The 26,580-nt window shown below is 35.5% G+C and overlaps 2 protein-coding genes across 2 annotated transcripts in view; one reads left to right on the top strand and one right to left on the bottom strand.

Moving 5' to 3' along the window:
* The window catches only part of homer (protein), a 64,994-nt gene that overhangs the window by 35,618 nt on the left and 2,796 nt on the right, over nucleotides 1-26,580 (bottom strand). Inside the window, exon 2 of the mRNA XM_090115225.1 lies at nucleotides 24,533-24,689. Coding sequence (XP_089971351.1) covers nucleotides 24,533-24,689 — 157 coding nt within the window. The remainder of the gene's footprint in view (nucleotides 1-24,532; nucleotides 24,690-26,580) is intronic.
* LOC149898545 (uncharacterized) lies at nucleotides 4,092-9,193 on the top strand. Its single transcript, XM_090115211.1, has one exon. It carries the CDS (start codon nucleotides 4,637-4,639, stop codon nucleotides 6,152-6,154), a length of 1,518 nt encoding a protein of 505 aa, XP_089971337.1. The 5' UTR covers nucleotides 4,092-4,636; the 3' UTR covers nucleotides 6,155-9,193.

Here is a 26,580-nt window from a genome sequence, read left to right as displayed (position 1 = left end):
TCACAGGGCAGGGAGCTTTTACAGGAGCTTTTACAGGTGCTTTAACAGGTCAGGGAGCTTTTACAGGTGCTTGAACAGGACAGGGAGCTGCTACAGATGTTTTAGCAGGTCAGGGAGCTATAATAGTTGCTTTAACAGGTCAGGGAGCTTTAACAGGTGCTTCAACAGGTCAGGGAGCTTTTACAGGTGCTTTTACAGGACAGGGAGCTGCTACAGGTGCTTTAACAGGTCAGGGAGCTGAAACAGATATATTAACAGGTCAGGGAGCTTTAACAGGTGCTTTAACAGGTCAGGGAGCTTTTACAAGTGCTTTCACAGGGCAAAGAGCTTTGACAGGTGCTTTAACAGGTCAGGGAGCTTTTACAGGTGCTTAAACAGGTAAGGGAGCTTTAATAGATGTTTTATCAAGTCAGGGAGCTATAACAGATGACTTAACAGGTCAGGGAGTTATAACAGATGCTTATACCGGTCAGGGAGCTATAACAGGTGCTTAAACGTGTTATCAGGTCAGGGAGCTATAATAGTTACTTTTACCGGTCAGGAAGCTGTAACAGGTGCTTTAACAGGTCAGGGAGCTTTAACAGGTGCTTCAACAGGTCAAGGAGCTTTTACAGGTGCTTTTACAGGACAGGGAGCTGCTACAGGTGCTTTAACAGGTCAGGGAGCTTATCTGAAGCTGGACTTGACAGGTGTCAACAGCGGAGTTAACATCAGCTGTTAGATTTTAAATTTACATTAAAATTAATTAATTAGTGCTAAAATAGTAAATATTAGTAATTATTAACTATTTTATTGATATAAAAGTGAAAATAATTGTGAAACACACCTTCTATGTGATCTACGCAACGTTTTGTATAACGCGGAGGTCAACGTGTCAACGGTTATCCGAATTCAAACATCTTCTCCAATAAACCAGGGGAGTACTAGTTTTAAAATTTCATATTTAATTATATACGACACCTACATTCATTTGTAATACTAACACCGCTCATATTTAATGAGCTACGTCACAATAAATACATTGGCATAAAAGTTACCGTCTCACTTTGCTTGACAAGTTGGAAGCAATTTAGAAGACAAAACTTATCGCCCCAGACAATATTATTCTTTACTCTTTACTACATCATACCGTTAATCACTTAATATCAACATTCAGTTCTATCATAATAGTATTCAGGAATAATTATCTCATACATTTCCTTTCATCTGTTTCAGTAACTTAAAAGTACAACATGCTGACCCGCAAGGCAGTAGCTAAGGACATGGAGAATAAATTAAAAGCTACACTCCATGATTTAAAAGCTTCACAATCTTTATGTGAAAAACTCATACAAGAGCGGGATGAAAGTGAATTAGAGATTCAAGGAATTATAAAAAAGAACTCTCTTCTTAAGGCCGAGCTGGCTGAACTACACATGAAATACATTTATAGTGAAGACAAGTGCAAAGCCCTACAAGACGTTGTGGACAGCTTCCAGCAGTGCTCTAGTGACCATGAGAAAGCTCTTAGCCGTATCGCTGAGTTGGAATGTAGCTTAATGGAAGCGCAAGAGGACAATCCCAAGCGGCAATGCAACACACCAAGTAGTCTTCATGATGAATTAATTGAATGTGGACAGTTAAGTGGCTCTATAAACTTTAAAAAATTCAATTTCTCTTCGCATAAGAAGTTAAAAAAATATCTTAGAATAAGTAAATTCATCAAGCGTACGCAATCTATTGTTAGAAAGAGTTCTTTAAAAAAGATAGTTCAACTAAAGAAAGACAACATAAACCTTGTTCAGGAGTTAGATAAATATCATAGGGATCTAGAATACTATAAAATCTTATATGATGTAGAAACAACTGAACTTAAGGAGAAGATAGACTCCTTAAGTCAAATGTTAACTGATGTGAACCAGAAATACTCTTCTGCCCAAATGCAAATTAATGAGCATATACAAGAGGCAGATTATCTTATTAAGTTGAGCAATGAGAATATGGATCGTTTTGAGTCGCTGACCAATAAATATGTATGTCAGTGTTCAAACAATGACAATGAGCAACCGTCGCCCCATAAGCCTGACTACACAGACATACATAGTGTTAAACCCACTACCACAATTCCAACCAGTAATACTAAATACCTTTCAAAGCAGGAAATAATTGTGTTGTCAGATAATATTGGTCAGGGATTTGGCGCTATGCTCAACAACTTAGGGCTTAAAGTTACTAATGTTTGTACGCCTAACAGTTCATTTAAATATATAATCAAATCACTGGATCATTTCAGCTTTAATAAGAATAATATTGTAATTATATTATATGGGGACAGTTTAAATATAAATAATAAGGATATTGATGTAGGATTAAAAAAAATGTTAGATATTAGTAGTAAGACTAAATGTAAATTTATGTTGTGTACCTTGCCATACCTACCTGGTTTGACACAAGAACAAAATAGATTAATTTATAATATGAATTTAAAATTGTATAACCTAACAAATCATCATCGTGATGCATTTATTTACTTTGACATTAACTCATGTATTAAATCTTTTACTTTGACAAAGAATACAGTGTATCTGCCATATAGATATAAGCGTGAACTTGCTATGTTAATAGCATATAATATTAACCAGTCTGGTACATGTTCGGTATCAGACCATCGATCTACTATAATTTTATGTAGTAGTAATTTTATACATCAACCTAGATTAAGTGTAGACAGACAATCTAGCCCTAAGCTAGATTTAAACTAGTATATAAGACAACAGCTAAGCAGTGTTTTTCTATATAATATGTTTGAGACAGTCATGGAAGAAATATTAAAGCGTCTAAGCAGGAGTAAAAAAAAAGTTATAGTATGTGGTGATTTTAATATTGATTTACTTTTACAAACACAAACGGCTACACGAATTGTTAATTTGTTTCAGTCATTTAATCTATATAAACTTTTTAACGAACCCACACGAATTACACCTACTTCTGCAACTTGTATTGATAATATATACTGTGACTGCATCTGTTTAGAGAAAAATATTCTCAATACATTGACTTCGGATCACTGTGGCCAGAAAGTAGTTTTTGAATGGGATTGCATACCTACATTTAAAAGGATTAATGTTAGGCCTATAACTAAAAAAGGCATTAATAAATTTAGGAATAATATTAATAAAAACCTGCCCGTACTAAATGATCAATCCTATCCTAATAGTCCTTGTGAAATGTTTAAAAATCTTTTTAATTTAGTACATAAAGAATTTGAAAAAATATTTAAAGTTAAATCTTTAAATATTACCAAGGATTTACCATTTAGTAAATGGGCGACAGCTAGTATACATAGGTGCAGGAACATTCTTTATGAATTATATGGTATGAAGCAATATAATAAAGACCCATCTTTTCTTAGTTATGTTAGAAATTACTCAAAAATTTTTAAAAAAGTTTGTTTCACTGCAAAGCGTTTGTATATCAAAGAAAAAATACGCGACTCTGATAATAAAGTTAAAACAGTTTGGTCAATTATTAATGGTGAAATGGGTAAAAGCAAATCAAGTAATACCATAAAACTTGTAAATAATGACAGGGTTATTGACAAAAGTGCTGATGTTGCGCTTGCTTTTGAAGAATTCTTCAGTAGTGTCCCTGCTACTATTACTAATAGTTTAAATTCGTCTTCAGCACTTGCAGAGACCTTTTTGAGGGACCATGTTGCGGAGTGCAGTACATTATTTGAATTACGACACGTAACTGCTAATGATATTGTTACTGCCTTTAAGACGCTTAATCTTAAAAATACTTGTGATCTTTGGGGAATGTCCGTAAATTTAGTTAATAATATAATAGAAAATATTGCGAAAAATTTAGCTTCCATATTTAATAAGTGTTGTGACTATGGTACATTTCCTAATTTACTAAAGCTTAGTAAAGTTATACCTTTATTTAAGAAGGGCGATCAAGAAGACTGTAACAATTATAGACCTATCTCTATTTTACCAACATTAAGTAAGGTATTAAGAGATATGGGTAAGGGGTATGTAAGATATTAAGAGATGACAGATGTCAACAGCTGAGTGAATATCAGCTCCTTAGTTTTAAATTAAAAAAATCATATTAAATTCAATAATTACTTGTAAAAACAGTATAAATTAGTAATAGTTAACTATCTTATCAACGTACAAGTGTTATTTAATGTGAAATACGTATAATTACGTGACTGAAGCTGCGTTTTGTATAACGTGGATGTCAACGGCAACGGAAATTCAAATTCGAATTTCTTCTTGGATAAAACCAGGGGAGTACTAGTTTTAATATATCTTATTTATAGATACACACAACATTCACATTCATTTAAACTAATAACACTGCTCATATTTTATGAGTAACGTCACAATAAATACATGAGCGCATAGTTATCGTCTCACTTTGCTTGACAAGTTGGAAGCAATTTAGAGGACAAAAACTAATAGCTCCAGACAAAATATACTTCAGTTCTAATACAAAACCTATATCTTATCCATTCACTATCTACTCTTTTCTTATAATTAAACCATATTAAGCCTATCTAACACAAGCAAATTGTTTTAATTGCATCATATTATTATATACACTTTTTAACATCTATTTCACCTGTTTCAGCAACTAAAATTACAACATGCTGACCCGCAAGGCAGTGGCCAAAGATATGGAAAACAAACTAAAGGCCACACTACAGGATTTAAAGGCTTCTCAATCCCTGTGTGAACAACTCTTGCTGGAAAGAGAGGAACACGAGGTAGAAATCCAGCAAATAATAAATAAGAATACTAGTCTGAAGGCCGAGCTAGCTGAACTCCACACTCAATATATGGACAGCCAAAACAAATGTACAGCCCTTCAAGACCTTGTTGACAGCTTCCAACAGTGTTCCAATGACCACGAGAAGGCTCTCAGTCGTATCGTTGAACTGGAATGCAGTTTAATGGAGGTTCAGGAGGATAACTCCAAGCGGCTATGCAATTCATCCAACAGTCTTTTTGGTGAACTGCTTGAATGTGGACAGTTAAGTGGCTTTGAAAACAATAGAAAAATCAAGTTAAATTCACACAATAAATTAAAAAAATATCTCAAATTAAGTAGGTTTATTAAACGCACTAAATTAGTTATTAGAAATAGGTTTTCATTAAAAAATGTAGCACATTTGCAAAATAAAAATAAAAGCCTTTTAAAAGAGTTAGATAGATATCATAGGGACTTAGAACATTATAAAATGATATATGAAGTAGAAACTACTGAACTTCAGGAGAAAATAGACTCATTAAATGATACATTACATGACCTCAAACAAGAATATTGTGCTGCCCAGTTACAAATTACTGAACACATAAAAGAGGCAGATTACTTAATAAAGTTAAGCAATGAAAATATGGATCGCTTCGAGTCCATGACCAATAACTATGTATGTCAGTGTTCCATAAGTGACAATGAGCAACCGTCGCCCCATAAGACCATTGACTGCACTGACATACATAGTATCCAACCAACGGCAACAATTTCATCTAGTAAAACAAAACATCTTTCCATGCAGAAAATTGTTGTGTTGTCAGATAATATAGGTCAGGGATTTGGCGCTTTGCTTAACAACTTAGGGCATAAAGTAACCAATTTTTGCACTCCTAATAGTTCATTTACATATATCATGAATTCGTTAGATAATTTTAGTTTTAAGGAAAATAGTATTGTTATTATATTATACGGAGATAGTTTTAATTTAAAAAAACATGACATTGATATAGGATTTCAAAAAATGTTGAAAATTAGTAGTGAGACAAAATGCAAATTTATGTTGTGTACATTGCCATATTTGCCTGGTTTGACACAAAATCAAAACAAATTTATCTATAATATTAATTTAAAATTATATAATTTAACAAATCATCATAGTGATGCATTTATATATTTTGACATAAATTCTTGTACAAAATCTTTTTGTTTGACAAAGAATACAGTGTATCTGCCATCTAGATATAAGAGAGAACTTGCTATGTTAATAGCATATAAAATTATTAACCAGTCTGATACATGTTCAGTAGCAGACCATCGATCTACTATAATTTTATGTAGTAGTAATTATATACATCAACCTAGGTTAAGTGTTGATAGACAAACTAGCCCTAAGCTAGATTTAAACTAGTATGTAAGACAACAGCTAAGCAGCCTTTTTCTATTGTACATCAAAATATTCAAGGCTTGGCTAGCAAATTATTAGAAATAGAATTATTTTTAAATCATAATAGAATTAAAATATTTTGTGTAACAGAACATTGGCTTAAACAATGTCAGTTGTTAATAAATATTGATAATTATAAATTAAAAAGTATATACTTTAGGACAAATGCTATTCATGGAGGTTCTCTTATTTTTGTACACAATAGTTTAAAATGCAAGGAACGAACTGACATTGTTAGCCTTTCTGTAGAACGCACCATTGAACTGTCCTGTGTTGAGCTTGAGCGTTACATTATTGTTTGCGTATACAGACCTCCTTCCAGTGACTACAATTTGTTTGAGACAGTCATGGAAGAAATATTAAAGCGTTTAGGCAGGAGTAAAAAGAAGGTAATAGTATGTGGTGATTTTAATATTGATTTACTTTCACACACACAAACGGCAACACGAATAGTTAATTTGTTTCATTCATTTAATCTGTATAAACTTTTTGATGAGCCCACACGAATAACACCTACTTCTGCAACTTGTATTGATAATATATACTGTGATTGCAAATGTTTAGAAAAATATATTCTCAACACGCTAACTTCGGATCACTGTGGCCAGAAAGTAGTTTTTGAATGGGATTGCATACCAACATTTAAAAGAATTAATGTTAGGCCTATAACTAGAAAAGGCATTCATACATTTAGAAATAATATTGATAATAAACTACCTGACCTGAATAATCAATCCTTTCATAAAAATCCTTGTGAAATGTTTACAAATCTTTTTAAGTTCATTCATAGTGAATATGAAAAAATATTTAAAATTAAATCTTTAACTATTAACAAGGATTTACCATTCAGCCAATGGGCAACTCCTAGTATACACAGATGCAGGAACGTTCTTTACGAGTTATATGGTATGAAACAATATAACAAAGACTTGTCATTTCTTAGTTATGTTAGAAATTATTCAAAAACATTTAAAAAAGTTTGTTTCACTGCCAAGAGTTTGTATATCAGAGACAAAATACGCAACTCTGACAATAAAGTTAAAACGGTTTGGACAATTATTAATGGTGAATTGGGCAAAATCCGATCAAACGATAGTACCATAAAACTTGTCAACTCTGGTAGGGTCATTGACAAAAGTGCTGATGTTGCGCTTGCTTTTGAAGATTTCTTTAGTAGTGTCCCTGCTAGTTTAACTAAGAATTTAAATTCGTCTTCAGCGCTTGCAGAGTCTTTATTGAGGGATCACGTTGCTGAGTGTAACAAATTATTTGAATTGCGACACGTGACTGCTGATGAAATTGTTAAAACTTTTAAAACATTAAATTTAAAAAAAACATGTGATCTCTGGGGTATGTCTGTAAATTTAGTAAATAATATCATAGAAAACATTGCCAATCAACTAGCGTTTATATTTAATCAGTGTTGCGACTGTGGTATATTCCCTGATTTACTAAAGTTTAGCAAAGTTATTCCTTTATTTAAAAGTGGTGACCAAGAAGACAGTAATAACTATAGGCCAATTTCCATATTACCAACTTTGAGCAAAGTCTTCGAGAAACTAATTTTAAACCAATTAAATAGTCATTTTGCATCAAATGGTTTACTGCACGCCAAACAGTATGGATTCACAAAGGGGCGCTCTACCACTGATGCCGGAGTAGCTCTTTTGTCACATATATACAAAGCATGGGAAAATTCAAAGAATGCTTTGGGGATATTCTGCGACCTTTCTAAGGCTTTCGACTGTGTAGAACATTCCACTCTATTACGGAAACTAAATTTTTATGGTATCAAAGGTTTAGCTCAGGATCTCATAGCTTCATATCTTCAGAACAGGGTACAAACCGTTGTCGTTAATGGAGAGAAATCTCGCGGTGCGCCGATTAACATAGGTGTTCCGCAGGGATCTATCTTAGGACCGTTTTTGTTCTTAGTGTATATTAATGACCTACCTTATTATTTGCAGGATATGTGTGAAATAGTACTGTTTGCAGATGACACCTCATTAATTTTTAATGTGGATAGACATGACACAAATGTTGACGAAGTAAACTCTGCTCTTTTACGCATATCCAATTGGTTTAATGCTAATAATTTACTATTAAATACAAAAAAAACAAATTGTGTAGAATTTATCCTCCCAAATGTAAAAAAGGTGAAAAGGAATATTATTTTAAACGGGGAGGTATTAAACCCTGTGGAATCGACTGTTTTTCTTGGTTTGACATTGGATGAGAAGCTTCAATGGGGGGCCCATGTCACCACCACCGCTGCTAAGCTCAGCTCAGCTGCATATGCAGTTAGAAGAATAAGGCATCTCACCGATGAAGAAACGGCTAGATTGGTTTACTTTAGCTACTTTCATAGCATAATGTCCTATGGAATTCTGCTATGGGGCAGGGCTGCAGATATAGAAACTATATTTATATTACAGAAAAGAGCCATACGCTCTGTATATAATTTGCGTGCTCGAGACTCACTAAGAGATCTCTTTAAGAATACTGGTATCCTTACTGTACCGTCGCAGTATATATTTAATAATATTTTATATGTACATAATAACGCTTACTTACACACAAAAGTAGGAGATAGACATTGTTATGACACAAGAAACAGAAATAAAATTGAAATGCCATTATTCCGGCTAGCTAAAGTTAAAAATTCATTTATGGGCCAAGGTATACGCTTTTACAACAGAATTCCTCATAATATTAAAGAGTTTAGTAGTTCTAAATTTAAATCTTATATAAAAAATGTACTTGTCAAGAGAGCCTATTACAGTATTAAGGAATATATGGAAGATAAAAACCCATGGAGGGTTGTCGCGTAAAAACCACAGGACAGTTCTTTGGCATATTATGATATTACATATTATGTAATTTGTAAAATTGTAAATCTGACATGATTAAAAAGAGCAACTATGGAGTTTCTTGCCGATTCTTCTCCGTAGATACTGCTTTCCGAATCGGTGGTAAATGTTAAAAATATGTACTTAACGACGTTTCAAAAGTGCTTCTAGAAGAAGTCTAATTGAATAAATAAATGTTTGAGTTTGAGTTTGAGTTTGAGTATTCGAGAAGTTAATATTAAACCAATTGAGTAGTCATTTTGCAAATAATAATTTACTGCACACCAAACAGTTTGGTTTCACAAAGGGGCGCTCAACCACAGATGCTGGAGTTGCACTTCTAACACATATATATAAGGCATGGGAAAACTCAAAAAATGCTCTAGGGATATTTTGTGACCTCTCCAAGGCATTTGACTGCGTTGAACATTGTACTTTGTTACGTAAACTTAATCACTATGGAATTAAAGGAAAAGCCCAGAACCTCATAGCGTCATACCTGCATGATAGGATACAGACTGTAGTTGTTAATGGAGAACGTTCTAGCGGTGCGTCAATTAACATTGGTGTTCCACAGGGGTCAATTTTAGGTCCCTTCTTGTTCTTGGTATATATCAATGATCTTCCCTATTATTTGCAGGATAGGTGTGAAATAGTTCTGTTTGCAGATGATACCTCATTAATTTTTAATGTGGATAGGCATGACCCAAATGTTGACGAAGTGAACAGTGCTCTTTTACACATATCTGAATGGTTTACTGCCAATAATTTATTATTAAATGCCAAAAAAACCACTTGTGTTGAATTTTTACTTCCTAATGTAAAAAAGTTGAACAGAGATATTACCTTGAACGGGGAGGTATTGCATCCTACTGAGTCTACTGTATTTCTAGGGTTAACATTGGACGAGAAACTACAGTGGGGAGCCCATGTCAACACCGCTGCAGGTAAGCTCAGTTCTGCTGCATATGCAGTCCGAAAAATAAGGCATCTCACCGATGAAGATACGGCCAGATTGGTTTATTTCAGCTACTTTCATAGCATTATGTCCTATGGAATTCTACTGTGGGGCAGGGCTGCAGATATAGAAACTATATTTATCTTACAGAAAAGAGCCATTCGCTCTATATATAATTTACGTGCTCGGGACTCACTAAGAGATCATTTTAAGAATACTGGTATCCTTACTGTACCATCACAGTATATATTTAATAATATTTTGCATGTACACAAAAGCTCTGACTTACACACAAGAGTAGGAGATAGACACGATTATGGCACAAGGAACAAGAATAGAATTGAAATGCCATTTTTCCGATTAGCTAAAGTTAAAAATTCATTTATGGGTCAAGGTATACGCTTATACAATAGAATTCCTCATAATATTAAAGAGTTTAGTAGTACTAAATTTAAAACTTACATAAAAAATGTACTAGTTCAGAGAGCGTACTACAGTATTCAGGAATATATGGACGATAAAGACCCATGGAGGGTTGTCGCGTAAAAACCACAGGACAGTTCTTTGGCATATTATGTAGTTAGGTAGATATAAGTTACATATTATGTAAATTTATTGACATTATTTAAAAGAGCAACTATGGAGTTTCTTGCCGATTCTTCTCCATAGATACTGCTTTCCGAATCGGTGGTAAATGTTAAAATACTATGTAATGACGATTCGAAAGTGCTACTAAATAGTAGTCTAATTGAATAAATGAATGTTTGAGTTTGAGTTTGAGTTTGAAACAGATATATTAACACATTCGTAATTCTGTAACTATTGAGAGTGGACGTGTTAATTGTTGCAAATAAAATCACAACTCAATATACAAAGTATTCTGACCCATATAGTAATAACCATTTTGATCATTTTTCTATCGCCGTAATACATTAAATATATGAACGCATCACGGCGACAGCCTCCCGCTCCACTTCGAGTAAAGAAGAAGTCCGATATTTTTTGACTCGCTCTCTGCTACAACGGCCGTTTCTGCGTGTCACCGGTGAGTCGTTATCTCATGCCTATAACATCAACCTAAATCATAGATTGTCAACCTTTTTCACGATGAATAACATAACATGCAAACGCTGCGACAATAAAGTCATAGAAGGTGCACATTGCTCCATTTGCCGTACACATTTCCATTATAACTGTGTCTCATTAACGGAAATCGGTTGGCGAAGACTTGGAGCCGACAGGCAAGCGTCGTGGACATGCTCGGAATGTAAACCTAAATTACACATAGCCTCCCCAAGACCTACTCCATCTGAAGATCTCGACACAGAGAAAGTCACGGAATCGTCGGTTGACCAGCCCGCCCTTGAAAGGATTGAAACGCTTTTACAAACTTTGGCACATCTACCGCAACAAGTGAATCAGTTACGCTCGGAGCTAGGTGACCTAAAAACAAGCATTGATTTTCAAAGAATCGAAGAGCTGAGTACAAAACTAGATAATATAGACTCTAAATTAATAATAATAGACAATTTGACAAAGGAAGTAGATACATTCAAATTAAAAATTGGAGTATGTGAAAATCGTATTATTAACCTAGAAAAAAATTTAGCATTGCGTGACGACTTAATAAAAGACCTGCAAAAAAAATCAAATACTATTGAAAAAGAACACAGATATTCACAGCAGCAATGTCGTTTCCTAAATATTGAAGTTGTTGGTGTGCCGGAAAAATCGAAAGAAGATCTTCCACAACTTCTACTACAAATTGCAACTTCAATAAATGTCAACATACAAAAAGACGACATCGAATTTATCACCAGGGTCCAGCCGCTTCACTCAAACCCCAATAAGCCAAGAAGAATCATAGCCAAACTAAAATCAAGGAATATTAAAAATAATATAATAGCCAACTTTCGCAAAGCAAATAAAAATAAGGGTTTAACATCTAGCGACCTCGGATTTGAAGGTAATTCATCAAAGATATTTATAAATGAACACTTAACAATTGCGAATAAAATTCTATTTAACAAATGTCGACTTCGTGCGAAAGATAATAACATCAAATATATATGGATAAAAAACTGTACCATTTATATGCGCATGAACGAAAAATCGCCCCCAATAGCTATAAGCACCGAAGAAGAATTAGAAAAATATTTATCAAAAAACTATTGATGTACTTAATTTTGCGTATTTGTAGTGTTCATTTTGTTATTTTATATTATTACTATATCAATGTAAAATCTCAAATTTGTATAATATTAATAATATTCTTGTATAACATACCGACACATCACACATACACATACATCATTTATAAACACATATATATTATAATATTACATTTAATTATATTGCAGATAATTTTCAATAAAAGGTTGCGAGCAGCTGCACTCCAATCACACATACCCGTTTCGCTTAACTTGCTTCGAGTCCTCAGCGTTTTAATTTCAATTCACCCTCATAACAACTTTATTTTTTTTTTTTTTTTCTACTTGTGATTTCACTTTTATACATTCTTAAAAAATGAAATTTCTAAACATTTACTATCAGAACACTCGTGGACTCAGAACTAAATTATCAAACTTTTACAAAAATATCGAAGCGAACAATTATGATATCATAATTATAACTGAAACTTGGTTGTGTGAGGGAGTGTTAGACTCAGAAATATGTGATAGCCGTTACGACGTATTTAGGCATGATCGTAGACGCAATAATATGAAGGGAGGCGGAGTTATGATTTGTATAAAAAGATGTTATTCCGCATTTCTAACAAACGAGACCCACGTTGGTAACGTTGAATGTATTTGGATTACGATTCATGGTCATGTTCTAAGTAGTACGCTATTAAATCAATATTCAAAAAACGCGGATATTCACGTGGGAGCAATATATATTCCACCGAATTCCAATGCGGCCAGTATATTGGTCGACTTCAACGAATCCTTCGTTAACTTCCATTCGAGGAGGCCGAATGACTCATTTTTATTAATCGGAGATTTTAATTTACCTTTTCTCGCGTGGACGCCTGACGGGCACTTGAATAAAAATAGTTCTAATACATTCTTGATGCGAACCGCCGACGATTTTATGAATTCTATGTATTTATCCGGACTCTCACAGTATAACTTCACTAATAATTGTTGCGGAAATATTCTTGACCTTGTTTTTTCAAATCTTTCATTAATTTGCGAACAATGCGACCCAGCGTTAGTGAATATCGATAAATTTCATCCCCCGTTACTTATAAACATCAAAAACTATAAAATAAAACCCCTTCGTAATAATCCACGGATCATAAAAAAAATTTTTAAAGCTGATTATATGTCAATTAACTCGGCACTCGGGAAGATTGAATGGCACCGAATTCTTACTAACGGGACCGTTGATGATGCAGTTAATGGTTTTTACAAAGAGCTTAACTCAATCATAGAAAAATACGTACCCTCTGCGCGGGTTTCAGGACGTTTTAAGTACCCTCAATGGTACACCCCATCATTAATTAATATCATTAAAGAAAAGTCTAAACTTCATAAAAATTGGAAAAAATTTAAAAACCCGAATGATTACGCAGCATTTGCTTTACTAAGAAATAGGATTAAAGTTTTACAAGAAGAATGTTTTAAAAATTATATTAATAGGTGCGAAAAAGATATAATTCATAATCCTAAAGAGTTTTGGAATTTTGTAAATAACAAACGCAAAAACAACAGCTTGCCATGTCGTATGGTATATAATGGAGTGACTTATTCTTGTGGTGCAGATATATGTAACGCTTTTAATAGCTTTTTCCAAAGCGTATTCATACAATCTTCTTCCTACGATCCCAAACCATACGCAGAGGAGCCCCATTCTAACGTAATTAATTCAATTAAAATTTCAGATAAACTGATAACAAATGCGGTTAAAAAACTAGATAGTAAAAAGGGCGCAGGCTTAGACGGGATTCCAGCTATATTTGTTAAAAAATGCGTAAACGGGCTTGCTGTTCCCTTAAAATTGATTTTTCAACGATCTTTGGATGAAGGTGTCTACCCCAAACAATGGAAAGATGCACGTGTAATCCCCATTTTTAAAAAAGGTTCAAAAAATGAAATTACTAACTACAGGGGTATATCAATTTTAAATATTTTCGGTAAAGTTATGGACAGTATAGTTAATGATTTTATGTATAGCTATTGTAAGCAATGTCTTCCTTCATCTCAGCATGGATTTTTTAAGTCTCGGAGTGTTAACACAAACCTTTCAGAATTGACTAACTATTTACTAACTAACATAAGTGACGGCGCTCAGATTGACGTTATTTATACCGATCTCGAAAAGGCTTTCGATAGAGTAGACCATAATGTTCTCGCCGGGAAACTAAATGCTGTAGGTATTAAGGGTAATCTTCATAGATGGGTAATATCTTATATTAGAAACCGTCGTCAGGCAGTAGTCATAGGAAGTCATAAATCTAACTTCATAAACGTCACCTCTGGAGTCCCACAAGGATCCCATATATCACCTTTACTCTTTAACATTTTCCTTTTCGATATAACACATTGTATTAAGAACTCAAATTGCTTACTGTATGCCGATGATAACAAAATTTTCCGTAAAGTAACTTGTACCGCCGATTGTAATCTACTCCAATCTGATCTAGATAATCTCGGAGAATATTTTAAAATTAATAACATCGGTGTAAACATTCAAAAATGCCAAACCATAAGCTTTTCTCGTAAACGTAACATTATTTTGTTCGAATATAGTATCAATAATCAGTTAATTAATAGAGCAACTTCAGTAAAGGATCTCGGCATCCTTCTGGACGATAAATGTTTCTTCGACGCCCATATTGAGTACATGTCCAGTAAAGCTTACAAATCCCTTGGTTTCATCCTAAGAACAAGTCAACCTTTTAAAAACCCTCAGTGTTTAAAAATGCTTTATCATAGTTACGTCAGAAGCATATTAGAATATGGAAGTATAATATGGCGACCATTTTTTAAAAAATATAAAGACAAAATTGAAAAAATACAAAAGATATTTATGAAGCATCTTAGTTTTAAAGCAAAACATAACTTTAAGGACTACAAAGAATCCTGCATTTTCTTTAAAATGAATACTCTCGAAGACAGACGTACTCTTTCAGATATTATGTTTCTTTATGATCTCCTAAACAACAAACTAGACTGCCCCCAATTAACAGAAAATATATATTTTAACACCCCTCTAACTCGAACACGTAATACTCCTTTATTCTTTATACCACGTACAAAAAATCAATATATGAAGAACTCACTCTTTAATCGCCTACCTTCGATATACAATCAAAAATTTTCTACTCTTGACATATTTAACTGCCCTCGCAATCGTTTTAAAACCAATGTAATTAAAATATTATCTAACGTACCTAACACATTTTAATCATGCACACACACACATATATACACACAATCATACCCAAACGCACGCACGCACTCACCCACACACACAACTCACCACTCTTTAATAAGTTACTGTTTTAAATATACATATAATTGATAATAATTGTAAAACTCGTAATTGGCGTATTGTATCATAGATATAAGTAGAGTAAGTCAAACTGTAAGCTGTGTAGTTTTCAAAATAAATAAATAAATAAATAAATAAATAAATTAACAGGTCAGGGAGCTTTAACAGGTGCTTTAACGAGTCAGGGAGCTTTTACAGGTGCTTTCACAGGGCAGGGAGCTTTTACAGGTGCTTTCACAGGGCAGGGAGCTTTTACAGGTGCTTTCACAGGGCAGGGAGCTTTAACAGGTGCTTAAACGTGTCAGGGAGCTTTTACAGGTGCTTTTACAGGTCAGGGAGCTGCTACAGGTGCTTGAACAGGTCAGGGATATTTAACAGGTGCTTTTACAGGACAGGGAGCTGCTACAGATGTTTTATCAGGACAGGGAGCTACAATAATTGCTTTTACCGGTCAGGAAGCTGTAACAGGTGATTTAACAGGTCAGGGAGCTTTTACAGGTGCTTTAACAGGTCAGGGAGCTTTTACAGGTGCTTTCACAGGGCAGAGAGCTTTTACAGGTGCTTTTACAGGTCAGGGAGCTGAAACAGATATATTAACAGGTCAGGGAGCTTTAACAGGTGCTTTAACAGGTCAGGGAGCTTTTACAGGTGCTTTAACAGGTCAGGGAGCTTTAACAGGTGCTTGAACAGGACAGGGAGCTGCTACAGATGTTTTATCAGGTCAGGGAGCTATAATAGTTACTTTTACCGGTCAGGAAGCTGTAACAGGTGCTTTAACAGGTCAGAGAGCTTTAACAGGTGCTTTAACAGGTCAGGGAGCTGCTACAGGTGCTTTGACGGGTCAGGGAGCTTTTACAGGTGCTATAACAGGTTAGGGAGCTTTAACAGATGCTTTAACAGGTCAGGGAGCTTTTGCAGGTGCTTTTACAGGTCAGGGAGCTATAATAGTTACTTTTACCGGTCAGGAAGCTGTAACAGGTGCTTTAACAGGTTAGGGAGCTGAAACAGATATATTAACAGGTCAGGGAGCTTTAACAGGTGCTTTAACAGGTCAGGGAGCTTTTACAGGTGCTTGAACAGGTCAGGGATATTTAACAGGTGCTTTTACAGGACAGGGAGCTGCTACAGATGTTTTATTAGGTCAGGGAGCTATAATAGTTACTTTTACCGGTCAGGAAGCTGTAACAGGTGCTTTAACAGGTCAGAGAGCTTTAACAGGTGCTTTAACAGGTCAGGGAGCTTTAACAGGTGCTTCAACAGGTCAGGGAGCTTTTACAGGTGCTTTTACAGGACAGGGAGCTGCTACAGGTGCTTTAACAGGTCAGGGAGCTGAAACAGATATATTAACAGGTCAGGGAGCTTTAACAGGTGCTTTAACAGGTCAGGGAGCTTTTACAAGTGCTTTCACAGGGCAGGGAGCTTTGACAGGTGCTTTAACAGGTCAGGGAGCTTTTACAGGTGCTTAAACAGGTAAGGGAGCTTTAATAGATGTTTTATCAAGTCAGGGAGCTATAACAGATGACTTAACAGGTCAGGGAGTTATAACAGATGCTTATACCGGTCAGGGAGCTATAACAGGTGCTTAAACGTGTTATCAGGTCAGGGAGCTATAATAGTTACTTTTACCGGTCAGGAAGCTGTAACAGGTGCTTTAACAGGTCAGGGAGCTTTAACAGGTGCTTCAACAGGTCAGGGAGCTTTTACAGGTGCTTTTACAGGACAGGGAGCTGCTACAGGTGCTTTAACAGGTCAGGGAGCTGAAACAAATATATTAACAGGTCAGGGAGCTTTAACAGGTGCTTTAACGAGTCAGGGAGCTTTTACAGGTGCTTTCACAGGGCAGGGAGCTTTTACAGGTGCTTTCACAGGGCAGGGAGCTTTAACAGGTGCTTTCACAGGGCAGGGAGCTTTTACAGGTGCTTTCACAGGGCAGGGAGCTTTTACAGGTGCTTTCACAGGGCAGGGAGCTTTTACAGGTGCTTTTACAGGTCAGGGAGCTTTAACAGATGCTTTAACAGATCAGGGAGCTGCTACAGGTGCATGAACAGGTCAGGGAGCTGAAACAGATGTTTTATCAGGACAGGGAGCGACAATAATTGCTTTTACCGGTCAGGAAGCTGTAACAGGTGATTTAACAGGTCAGGGAGCTTTAACAGGTGCTTTTATAGGTCAGGGAGCTGCTACAGGTGCTTTAACGGGTCAGGGAGCTTTTACAGGTGCTTTAACAGGTTAGGGAGCTGAAACAGATATATTAACAGGTCAGGGAGCTTTAACAGGTGCTTTAACAGGTCAGGGAGCTTTTACAGGTGCTTGAACAGGTCAGGGATATTTAACAGGTGCTTTTACAGGACAGGGAGCTGCTACAGATGTTTTATTAGGTCAGGGAGCTATAATAGTTACTTTTACAGGACAGGGAGCTGCTACAGGTGCTTTAACAGGTCAGGGAGCTGAAACAGATATATTAACAGGTCAGGGAGCTTTAACAGGTGCTTTAACAGGTCAGGGAGCTTTTACAAGTGCTTCCACAGGGCAAGGAGCTTTGACAGGTGCTTTAACAGGTCAGGGAGCTTTGACAGGTGCTTAAACAGGTAAGGGAGCTTTAATAGATGTTTTATCAAGTCAGGGAGCTATAACAGATGACTTAACAGGTCAGGGAGTTATAACAGATGCTTATACCGGTCAGGGAGCTATAACAGGTGCTTAAACGTGTTATCAGGTCAGGGAGCTATAATAGTTACTTTTACCGGTCAGGAAGCTGTAACAGGTGCTTTAACAGGTCAGGAAGCTTTTACAGGTGCTTTAACAGGTCAGGGAGCTTTTACAGGTGCTTGAACAGGTCAGGGATATTTAACAGGTGCTTTTACAGGACAGGGAGCTGCTACAGATGTTTTATTAGGTCAGGGAGCTATAATAGTTACTTTTACCGGTCAGGAAGCTGTAACAGGTGCTTTAACAGGTCAGAGAGCTTTAACAGGTGCTTTAACAGGTCAGGGAGCTTTAACAGGTGCTTCAACAGGTCAGGGAGCTTTTACAGGTGCTTTTACAGGACAGGGAGCTGCTACAGGTGCTTTAACAGGTCAGGGAGCTGAAACAGATATATTAACAGGTCAGGGAGCTTTAACAGGTGCTTTAACAGGTCAGGGAGCTTTTACAAGTGCTTTCACAGGGCAGGGAGCTTTGACAGGTGCTTTAACAGGTCAGGGAGCTTTTACAGGTGCTTAAACAGGTAAGGGAGCTTTAATAGATGTTTTATCAAGTCAGGGAGCTATAACAGATGACTTAACAGGTCAGGGAGTTATAACAGATGCTTATACCGGTCAGGGAGCTATAACAGGTGCTTAAACGTGTTATCAGGTCAGGGAGCTATAATAGTTACTTTTACCGGTCAGGAAGCTGTAACAGGTGCTTTAACAGGTCAGGGAGCTTTAACAGGTGCTTCAACAGGTCAGGGAGCTTTTACAGGTGCTTTTACAGGACAGGGAGCTGCTACAGGTGCTTTAACAGGTCAGGGAGCTGAAACAGATATATTAACAGGTCAGGGAGCTTTAACAGGTGCTTTAACGAGTCAGGGAGCTTTTACAGGTGCTTTCACAGGGCAGGGAGCTTTTACAGGTGCTTTCACAGGGCAGGGAGCTTTAACAGGTGCTTTCACAGGGCAGGGAGCTTTTACAGGTGCTTTCACAGGGCAGGGAGCTTTTACAGGTGCTTTCACAGGGCAGGGAGCTTTTACAGGTGCTTTTACAGGTCAGGGAGCTTTAACAGATGCTTTAACAGATCAGGGAGCTGCTACAGGTGCATGAACAGGTCAGGGAGCTGAAACAGATGTTTTATCAGGACAGGGAGCGACAATAATTGCTTTTACCGGTCAGGAAGCTGTAACAGGTGATTTAACAGGTCAGGGAGCTTTAACAGGTGCTTTTATAGGTCAGGGAGCTGCTACAGGTGCTTTAACGGGTCAGGGAGCTTTTACAGGTGCTTTAACAGGTTAGGGAGCTGAAACAGATATATTAACAGGTCAGGGAGCTTTAACAGGTGCTTTAACAGGTCAGGGAGCTTTTACAGGTGCTTGAACAGGTCAGGGATATTTAACAGGTGCTTTTACAGGACAGGGAGCTGCTACAGATGTTTTATTAGGTCAGGGAGCTATAATAGTTACTTTTACAGGACAGGGAGCTGCTACAGGTGCTTTAACAGGTCAGGGAGCTGAAACAGATATATTAACAGGTCAGGGAGCTTTAACAGGTGCTTTAACAGGTCAGGGAGCTTTTACAAGTGCTTTCACAGGGCAAGGAGCTTTGACAGGTGCTTTAACAGGTCAGGGAGCTTTGACAGGTGCTTAAACAGGTAAGGGAGCTTTAATAGATGTTTTATCAAGTCAGGGAGCTATAACAGATGACTTAACAGGTCAGGGAGTTATAACAGATGCTTATACCGGTCAGGGAGCTATAACAGGTGCTTAAACGTTTTATCAGGTCAGGGAGCTATAATAGTTACTTTTACCGGTCAGGAAGCTGTAACAGGTGCTTTAACAGGTCAGGAAGCTTTTACAGGTGCTTTAACAGGTCAGGGAGCTTTTACAGGTGCTTTTACAGGACAGGGAGCTGCTACAGGTGCTTTAACAGGTCAGGGAGCTGAAACAGATATATTAACAGCCACGTCAGATCTTATAACAAAACTTATTAGTAATTTAGACAATAGAAATATCGCGGTCGGCATTTTTGTGGACCTAAAAAAAGCGTTTGATACCGTGAGCCATGACTCGTTGCTAACAAAACTTCAATGCATTGGTATCAAGGGAACAGCACATGAATTAATTAAATCCTACCTCGCAAACCGTTGTCAAAATTGTCAAAATTGGATCATGTCAAAGTGATCCCTTGCCGATATGTTATGGAGTACCACAAGGCTCTATTCTAGGTCCACTTTTGTTCTTAGTATACATAAACAACGTATATGAGCTTCCCTTCAAAGGTGACATAAGTCTATATGCTGATGACACCAGCCTATTCTACTATGGACAGTCAATACACTCTTTGATATCGGAAGCTCAACACGATATGACCCTCCTTAACACTTGGCTACAAAATAATCTACTGACAATTAACGTTGAAAAAACTAATTATATTATATTCTCACCTAAATCTAAAAAAGTTCCAACACATGCCCCTCTTTTTATAAATAATCAACAAATTAAACAGATTAATGAAGAAAAATATCTGGGTCTAGTATTGGATAGTCATATGACCTGGAAACCGCATATTGAAAAAGTCAGGAAAAAAATAGTTTCATTGTCTGGTGCATTAAGAGGATTTGCAAAATGTCTTCCAAATACTGTTCGATATTCAATTTATAACTCCTTAATTAAATCCCACTTAGATTATCTAATACCGATGTGGGGAACATCCGCTAAAACTAACATGAACAAAGTACAAATAGCCCAAAATAGATTAATAAAAACCCTTTTTTGCTATAATTATCTCACTCCAACAAAGAAAATATATAAAGACACTAAAATAATGCATATTTCGCAAATTTACGTCTATAATACTTGTATTCTGATACGAAAATTGTTTAATAAGGAAATTCATACAGATATCACTTTAACTAAGAGGAAGCGAAATTCTAATCTACGACAAAATATATGTATTGACCACCTAAATATCCATCCAGCCCGTACCTACTATGGCTCAAAAAATTTACTTCATGACGGAGTTAAAATATATAATAGCCTACCTACAGATATAAAACAAGTAAAATCATTAGGATTATTCAAAAAGAAATTAAAACTTCATATACTACAAAATGAAAATATGCCCTGAAATAACTATCGTGTATACAACTTAAAAATATAAGTGAATAAAATAAAATCAGCAATATAAATAAAAATAACAACGATCACATACTTACTTACCTAGTTTAAAAAAATCAAAAGTAAAATTACTTCAAAAAATAAATTAATATAACTAATATAAAGTGTTAAATATAACATAAAAAGTATATACATATTTTATGATTATTTTAAAATAAAGAGTAAAAATCATTACATCATATTATGAATTATTATACTTAATACTTATACATATTATAAAAAAAAAAAACAAGATTGTATTAATTAAATTACTTAATAGCTAAGTCAACACTAAATTACTATTTACTCTAATTTTTAAATAAACTTACAATTAATATTTATTTTAGTTCATGCAATCGATGTCACATTTAGTTGCTTTATATCCGTGTAAATATTCCTCACGAACACAGCCATACCGTCATAAGACGATATTATTGCACAAAATAATCTCCACTCACCCGCAAATTTTTTAATTTTTTTTTTCAAGGTGTACAACTTTGTAAAATACTGTGAAACTTTAGAATAAGTGAATTGTAAAATTCTTTGAAAATAAATGTCTCTAAACCTATATGTCACAACTAAGCGCTCTAAAAGATTTTGCGCAAAATTTAATTACGGATCAACAACTTTACGAACACTTCCAAAGAACATATACCGCAATAAGACATTGGTATTCAATTTTAAGTAAGAACAACCGATATCGTTTGTAAATTAATGTAAATGGTGATAACTCTGATTATTAATTAGTTATTTGATTTTTGAAAAAAAAATGCCGATTTTAGTCAAAATTTATATTTTTCTAACAAGATCCTTATCATCCAAATTTCCACATTGGTGAGAAAAATTGACATTTCTAATGAAAATGAACAAAAAATTAAATGATTTTATTAAATACTGTAAAATAGTCTATAATTCTTCCATTTACTGTATCACAAAATTCTTCATAGATTTTTAGATATTCGTACTACACCAATGACATCACCCTGTATTTATAAACAATTGCAAAATAAAAGCTACACATAGGCCGGGAGATACTGACACAAAATTTCGGGTCATTTGTAACAGAATGGCGGTTCTACAGGGGTCTTATTACGCAATGACAAAAAGAAAAATGATGGTCAGAACGCTGGTACCGGCGGACTAGTCGCGTGGGCGTTAGTCGAACTCGTCGGATAAATAGCGAAAGTCAAACGATTTGTAACACAAAAATTTTAGAATTTACCGATAGCCCATAAAAAAGATGAAGGCGGTAGTGTCATGCCATACTTTTCCGGTGTAACTACGAATAAAATCTTACAATAAGAAAAAAATCTTATACACATTCGCCACCTCCCACAGGTATGGCATTATCACACTTCTATTTATAATCATTCAGGAGTTGTTGAAAAAAAAATGTAGGGTGGTACAAATCGTTTGGCGAGAAAAAAAAATTCAAAAATTTGCAGATTTTCCGCGGTATGGCGACTATTTGGAATCGTCCGAAAAGTATGGCATGGCGATTTTAGTAAATGGCTGCACGACGATGGTTACCTGTGCAAAAGTTAGCCCGGTACAAATGGTTGAATTGTTTTTTTAAATCAACGCATTCACGTCGGTAAGGCGGACTGTAAGTCACATCGTAAAAGTATGGCATGACACTACCGCCTACATCTTTTTTAAGGGCTATCGGTAAATTCTAAAATTTTTGTGTTACAAATCGTTGGACTTTCGCTATTTATCGGACGAGTGTGACTAACGCCCACGCGACTAGTCTACCGGTACCAGCGTTGTGACCATCATTTTTCTTTTTGTCATTGCGTACTAAGACGCCTCTAGACCGCCATCCTGTTACAAATGACCCGAAATTTTGTGTCAGTATCTCCCGGCCTAACATGTGCAATGTGTAAATGTGTTGACGTTCCAGCTCTTCTTAATATAGGTATAACAACATCGATACAACAAACAACTGAGCAACTACGCTTGGTGTTTATTCGAATAATAACAACGAAAAATTGTATTTGAATAAACACTAAGAGCGCTAACAAAACAACGTGGTGCACTCATAAAATGTGCCAAGTGCGCTCGTCGCGTCCTCTGGTGTCAGAAAAGGACAAACAACGCGGATGATGTATGGCGACGCGGTTTTAATAAAGGCGCGAAATTCCTTTATGCTTCCGGAAACGAATTTTTAATTCGGTTCTGGGTTCGTCTTTAAATTATGTTTATATTGTAAATTTTAATAGAGATTTTGTTCACCAGCGTGTATTAATTGAAGGCACTCATCTCAAGGACTTTTAAAAATATATTTATTAAAATGTAAGGTTAGCAATATTGGTGAAGATTTCTCTTAAAATTATATATTGAAAAATAAATTGGACAATATACTTCCAACTACAATTTGTCTCTTAGTGCAAAAGAAAATAATTATTATTCCTACTACAACAAAATTTAAGTAGATAGTTATTTAGTAAAAATAATCTATCATATATTTTAACGAGCAAATAAGTTGACCGTATGGAAAATTGCACTACTAAATAACACGACGAAAATATGTTACCAATATCAAATGGTTTGAAAGATCAGCCTCGTTCATACAAAATATGTACAACGATAGCATAAATCATAATGATGGAATACTAGTTTAACGTTCGCTTCCGCAGCACTGGCTACTTCCCATGTGACCCAATTCGTGCCGAAATACGGCTTCCCCTGTTATTGATGTCTTTATCATATTATGATTGTTATTATTTATCTTCTTTATCTATATAAAATGTTTATCTTTACAACGAAAACAGAATTCCTTACAAAACGTAAGGACATTATATTTCGAACACAATATTATATACGATGAACTGCAGATGCGATTTGTAATAAGTAAAGAAGTGTGACCAATATCTACCTCAATTGTACTTCTGCAATAATTGCTGGTAAGATATTGTAAAGTCTAACCATCTAGGTAACATTTCCCATAGTCCTATCCGCTATACAGAAATGTTTATCACTTTTATTAGCGAAAAACTACTGGGTCTCTTGATAGTCGACCACGATCATAACATAAACATTTACAGAACTAGGACCTTTTTGAATGTATTGCCCACTTTTAATGGATAAGGGGATAAGGAAAGGAGTGACGAACATAAATTTCTTGAAATGGGTTTGTTAAAAGGCCTCCGGACTATGGGGAAATCTAACCCTAAAATATAACTCACCTTAGTCCCCTCCACGCTAATGATCCTATACAGATTCCTCGAGGAATCATAGAAGAACGACACCGACACCGCCGCAGAGCTGGCCGACATCCACGATCTTTTCGTCTTCGGGTCTATGTGAAACACGTGCGCCTTGCACGTGAAGATTGGCTGCTCCCTGAAAATTGAACAGTGGGTGTTAAGTTTCCAGTTATGATACTGGTCAGAAAATTTTTAAAGAGTAGAAAAAAATTCATTACGAGGCCAGATTCGAACCCGCGTATTTTTGCATATGCTCACACTACACTATTATTTAAAAATACCTCATTTATAAAGCATTTGAATGCTATAAAAACTAGTAGACGGTCAGAATTTAGATGTTCAATTCAGTATAAGAAGTGGATTGTTTGAGATATGGGTGTAAGTTTATATAATCGAGTTGAAATTAGGTTGTTTCCTGAAGGTGGTGGACGATAAGCAGTTGATGGAAAACTGCCAATGCCTGTGTTAACGTGGTCAATAATAATAACTAATTTTTTGTCACAGAGGTAAAATATACGAGAAATACTTGTTAAGATTAATTCGAATTTTCAAATTACATGATAATATATAAACAATATGTATCACTATCATGCAGAAATACACATATGTTGAAATATGTATATATTTAATCCTTTGTTTTAAACAATTGCAATAACTCGCATCGTTGTTTGCTGTGTTTTGAGGTCCAGTAGCCGTTACAAAAATACATAATAACAATAGTAACAAATGTGTCCTACATGGTAGTGTAAATTTAATGCTAGCCTAAATAGCTATTTAGAATAGCCAGTCTATATGTATATCTAGAGACGTCCATTATTGAACAAAGGGCTATATCTATCACAAATAATAAACTAAAAAGTATTATTAGACTAAGGCCGCACTACGGCTAAGCCGCCGCAGTTTTTACCGCGTAATCTTGTGTATAGTGGAAATGGGTTTTGCTCGCGCCTGATTTTAAAACCGCGACTTATTTAAAATTGGCTAGCGGAAAAAATCCGCGAATCTGCGCCAAAATAAGAAGATCATAGAACTAATATCTATATGCTTAATTGACAGTATGTGCACCTCAGATGCATTTTGCGGTTTGCCGCCGAAAAAATCGTATGTGCAGCCTTAGCCTGAAGCTACTTAATTTACTCAAAACATCTGACAGGCGATCTTTAATTATTTTATTTTATTAAATCTTTCCATAAACGAATCAACAAATTTTCGAGATCCATCTCCAAAAAACGGAAGATTCAATTTAAAATATAACAGTCCATTAATTATTCATCACACCGCATTATGTAAAGTGCAAATGAGCATAATTGAGTCCTTGCTAATAGTAAAATAGCATGACACATGACCTTGTTAAAACTCGGTAATTGTGTGTCATACTCATTCGTTAGTTTCTATGGAAACCAGACAGACATTTCGAACGCAAATCCCTTATTAATTGGTGTTGAGATCGAAACTTCAATAACTTCACGTAACTACACACTTGACTAGAAGACGGCTACTTACACTTGCTCATGCTACTTCGGTATTGAAAATATGCTTTATAATATCACCCTTGCTCCATGATAATACCAAAACAAGGCGTAAATCTCCCATGGTATTTTATAAATTGTATTTTTTGTTAAAGTAAAAGAAAACAATTATTGTACCTTTGTAATTTGCCGTTTTTTGTCACACAATTTTACTATTATCGGTGTGCCTTGTAATTGGCGTTTTTATATGTAATTAGTATAATTTATCTTATCAACAGCTGTAAGGTACCTTTTATGAATAAAATAAAAATAAAATAAAATAAAGACATGTCGAAGAATCAAAAGTTCGAGGCCATGTGTCATCCGCCAACCCGCACTTGGCCAGCGTGGTGGATTATGTCCTGTACCCTCATAGGAGGCCCGTGTCCCAGCAGTGGGAACGTATATGAGCTGATGATGATGATGATGTTTTTATAAATTATCTAATTGACCCGACAGACGTCCTGCCTTCTCATTTATTTTAATAATTCGCAGAAAATTTCTTAAGTTTAATAAGAT

This window comes from Colias eurytheme, chromosome 22 (genome assembly GCF_061535395.1).
Source record: "Colias eurytheme isolate Ceu_HAF_F1 chromosome 22, ilColEury1 Martin Lab GWU primary, whole genome shotgun sequence".
NCBI classification, from domain to species: domain Eukaryota; kingdom Metazoa; phylum Arthropoda; class Insecta; order Lepidoptera; family Pieridae; genus Colias; species Colias eurytheme.
The sequence above is the reverse complement of the archived record's forward strand: the minus strand, read 5'-3'. Positions and strand labels throughout refer to the sequence as shown.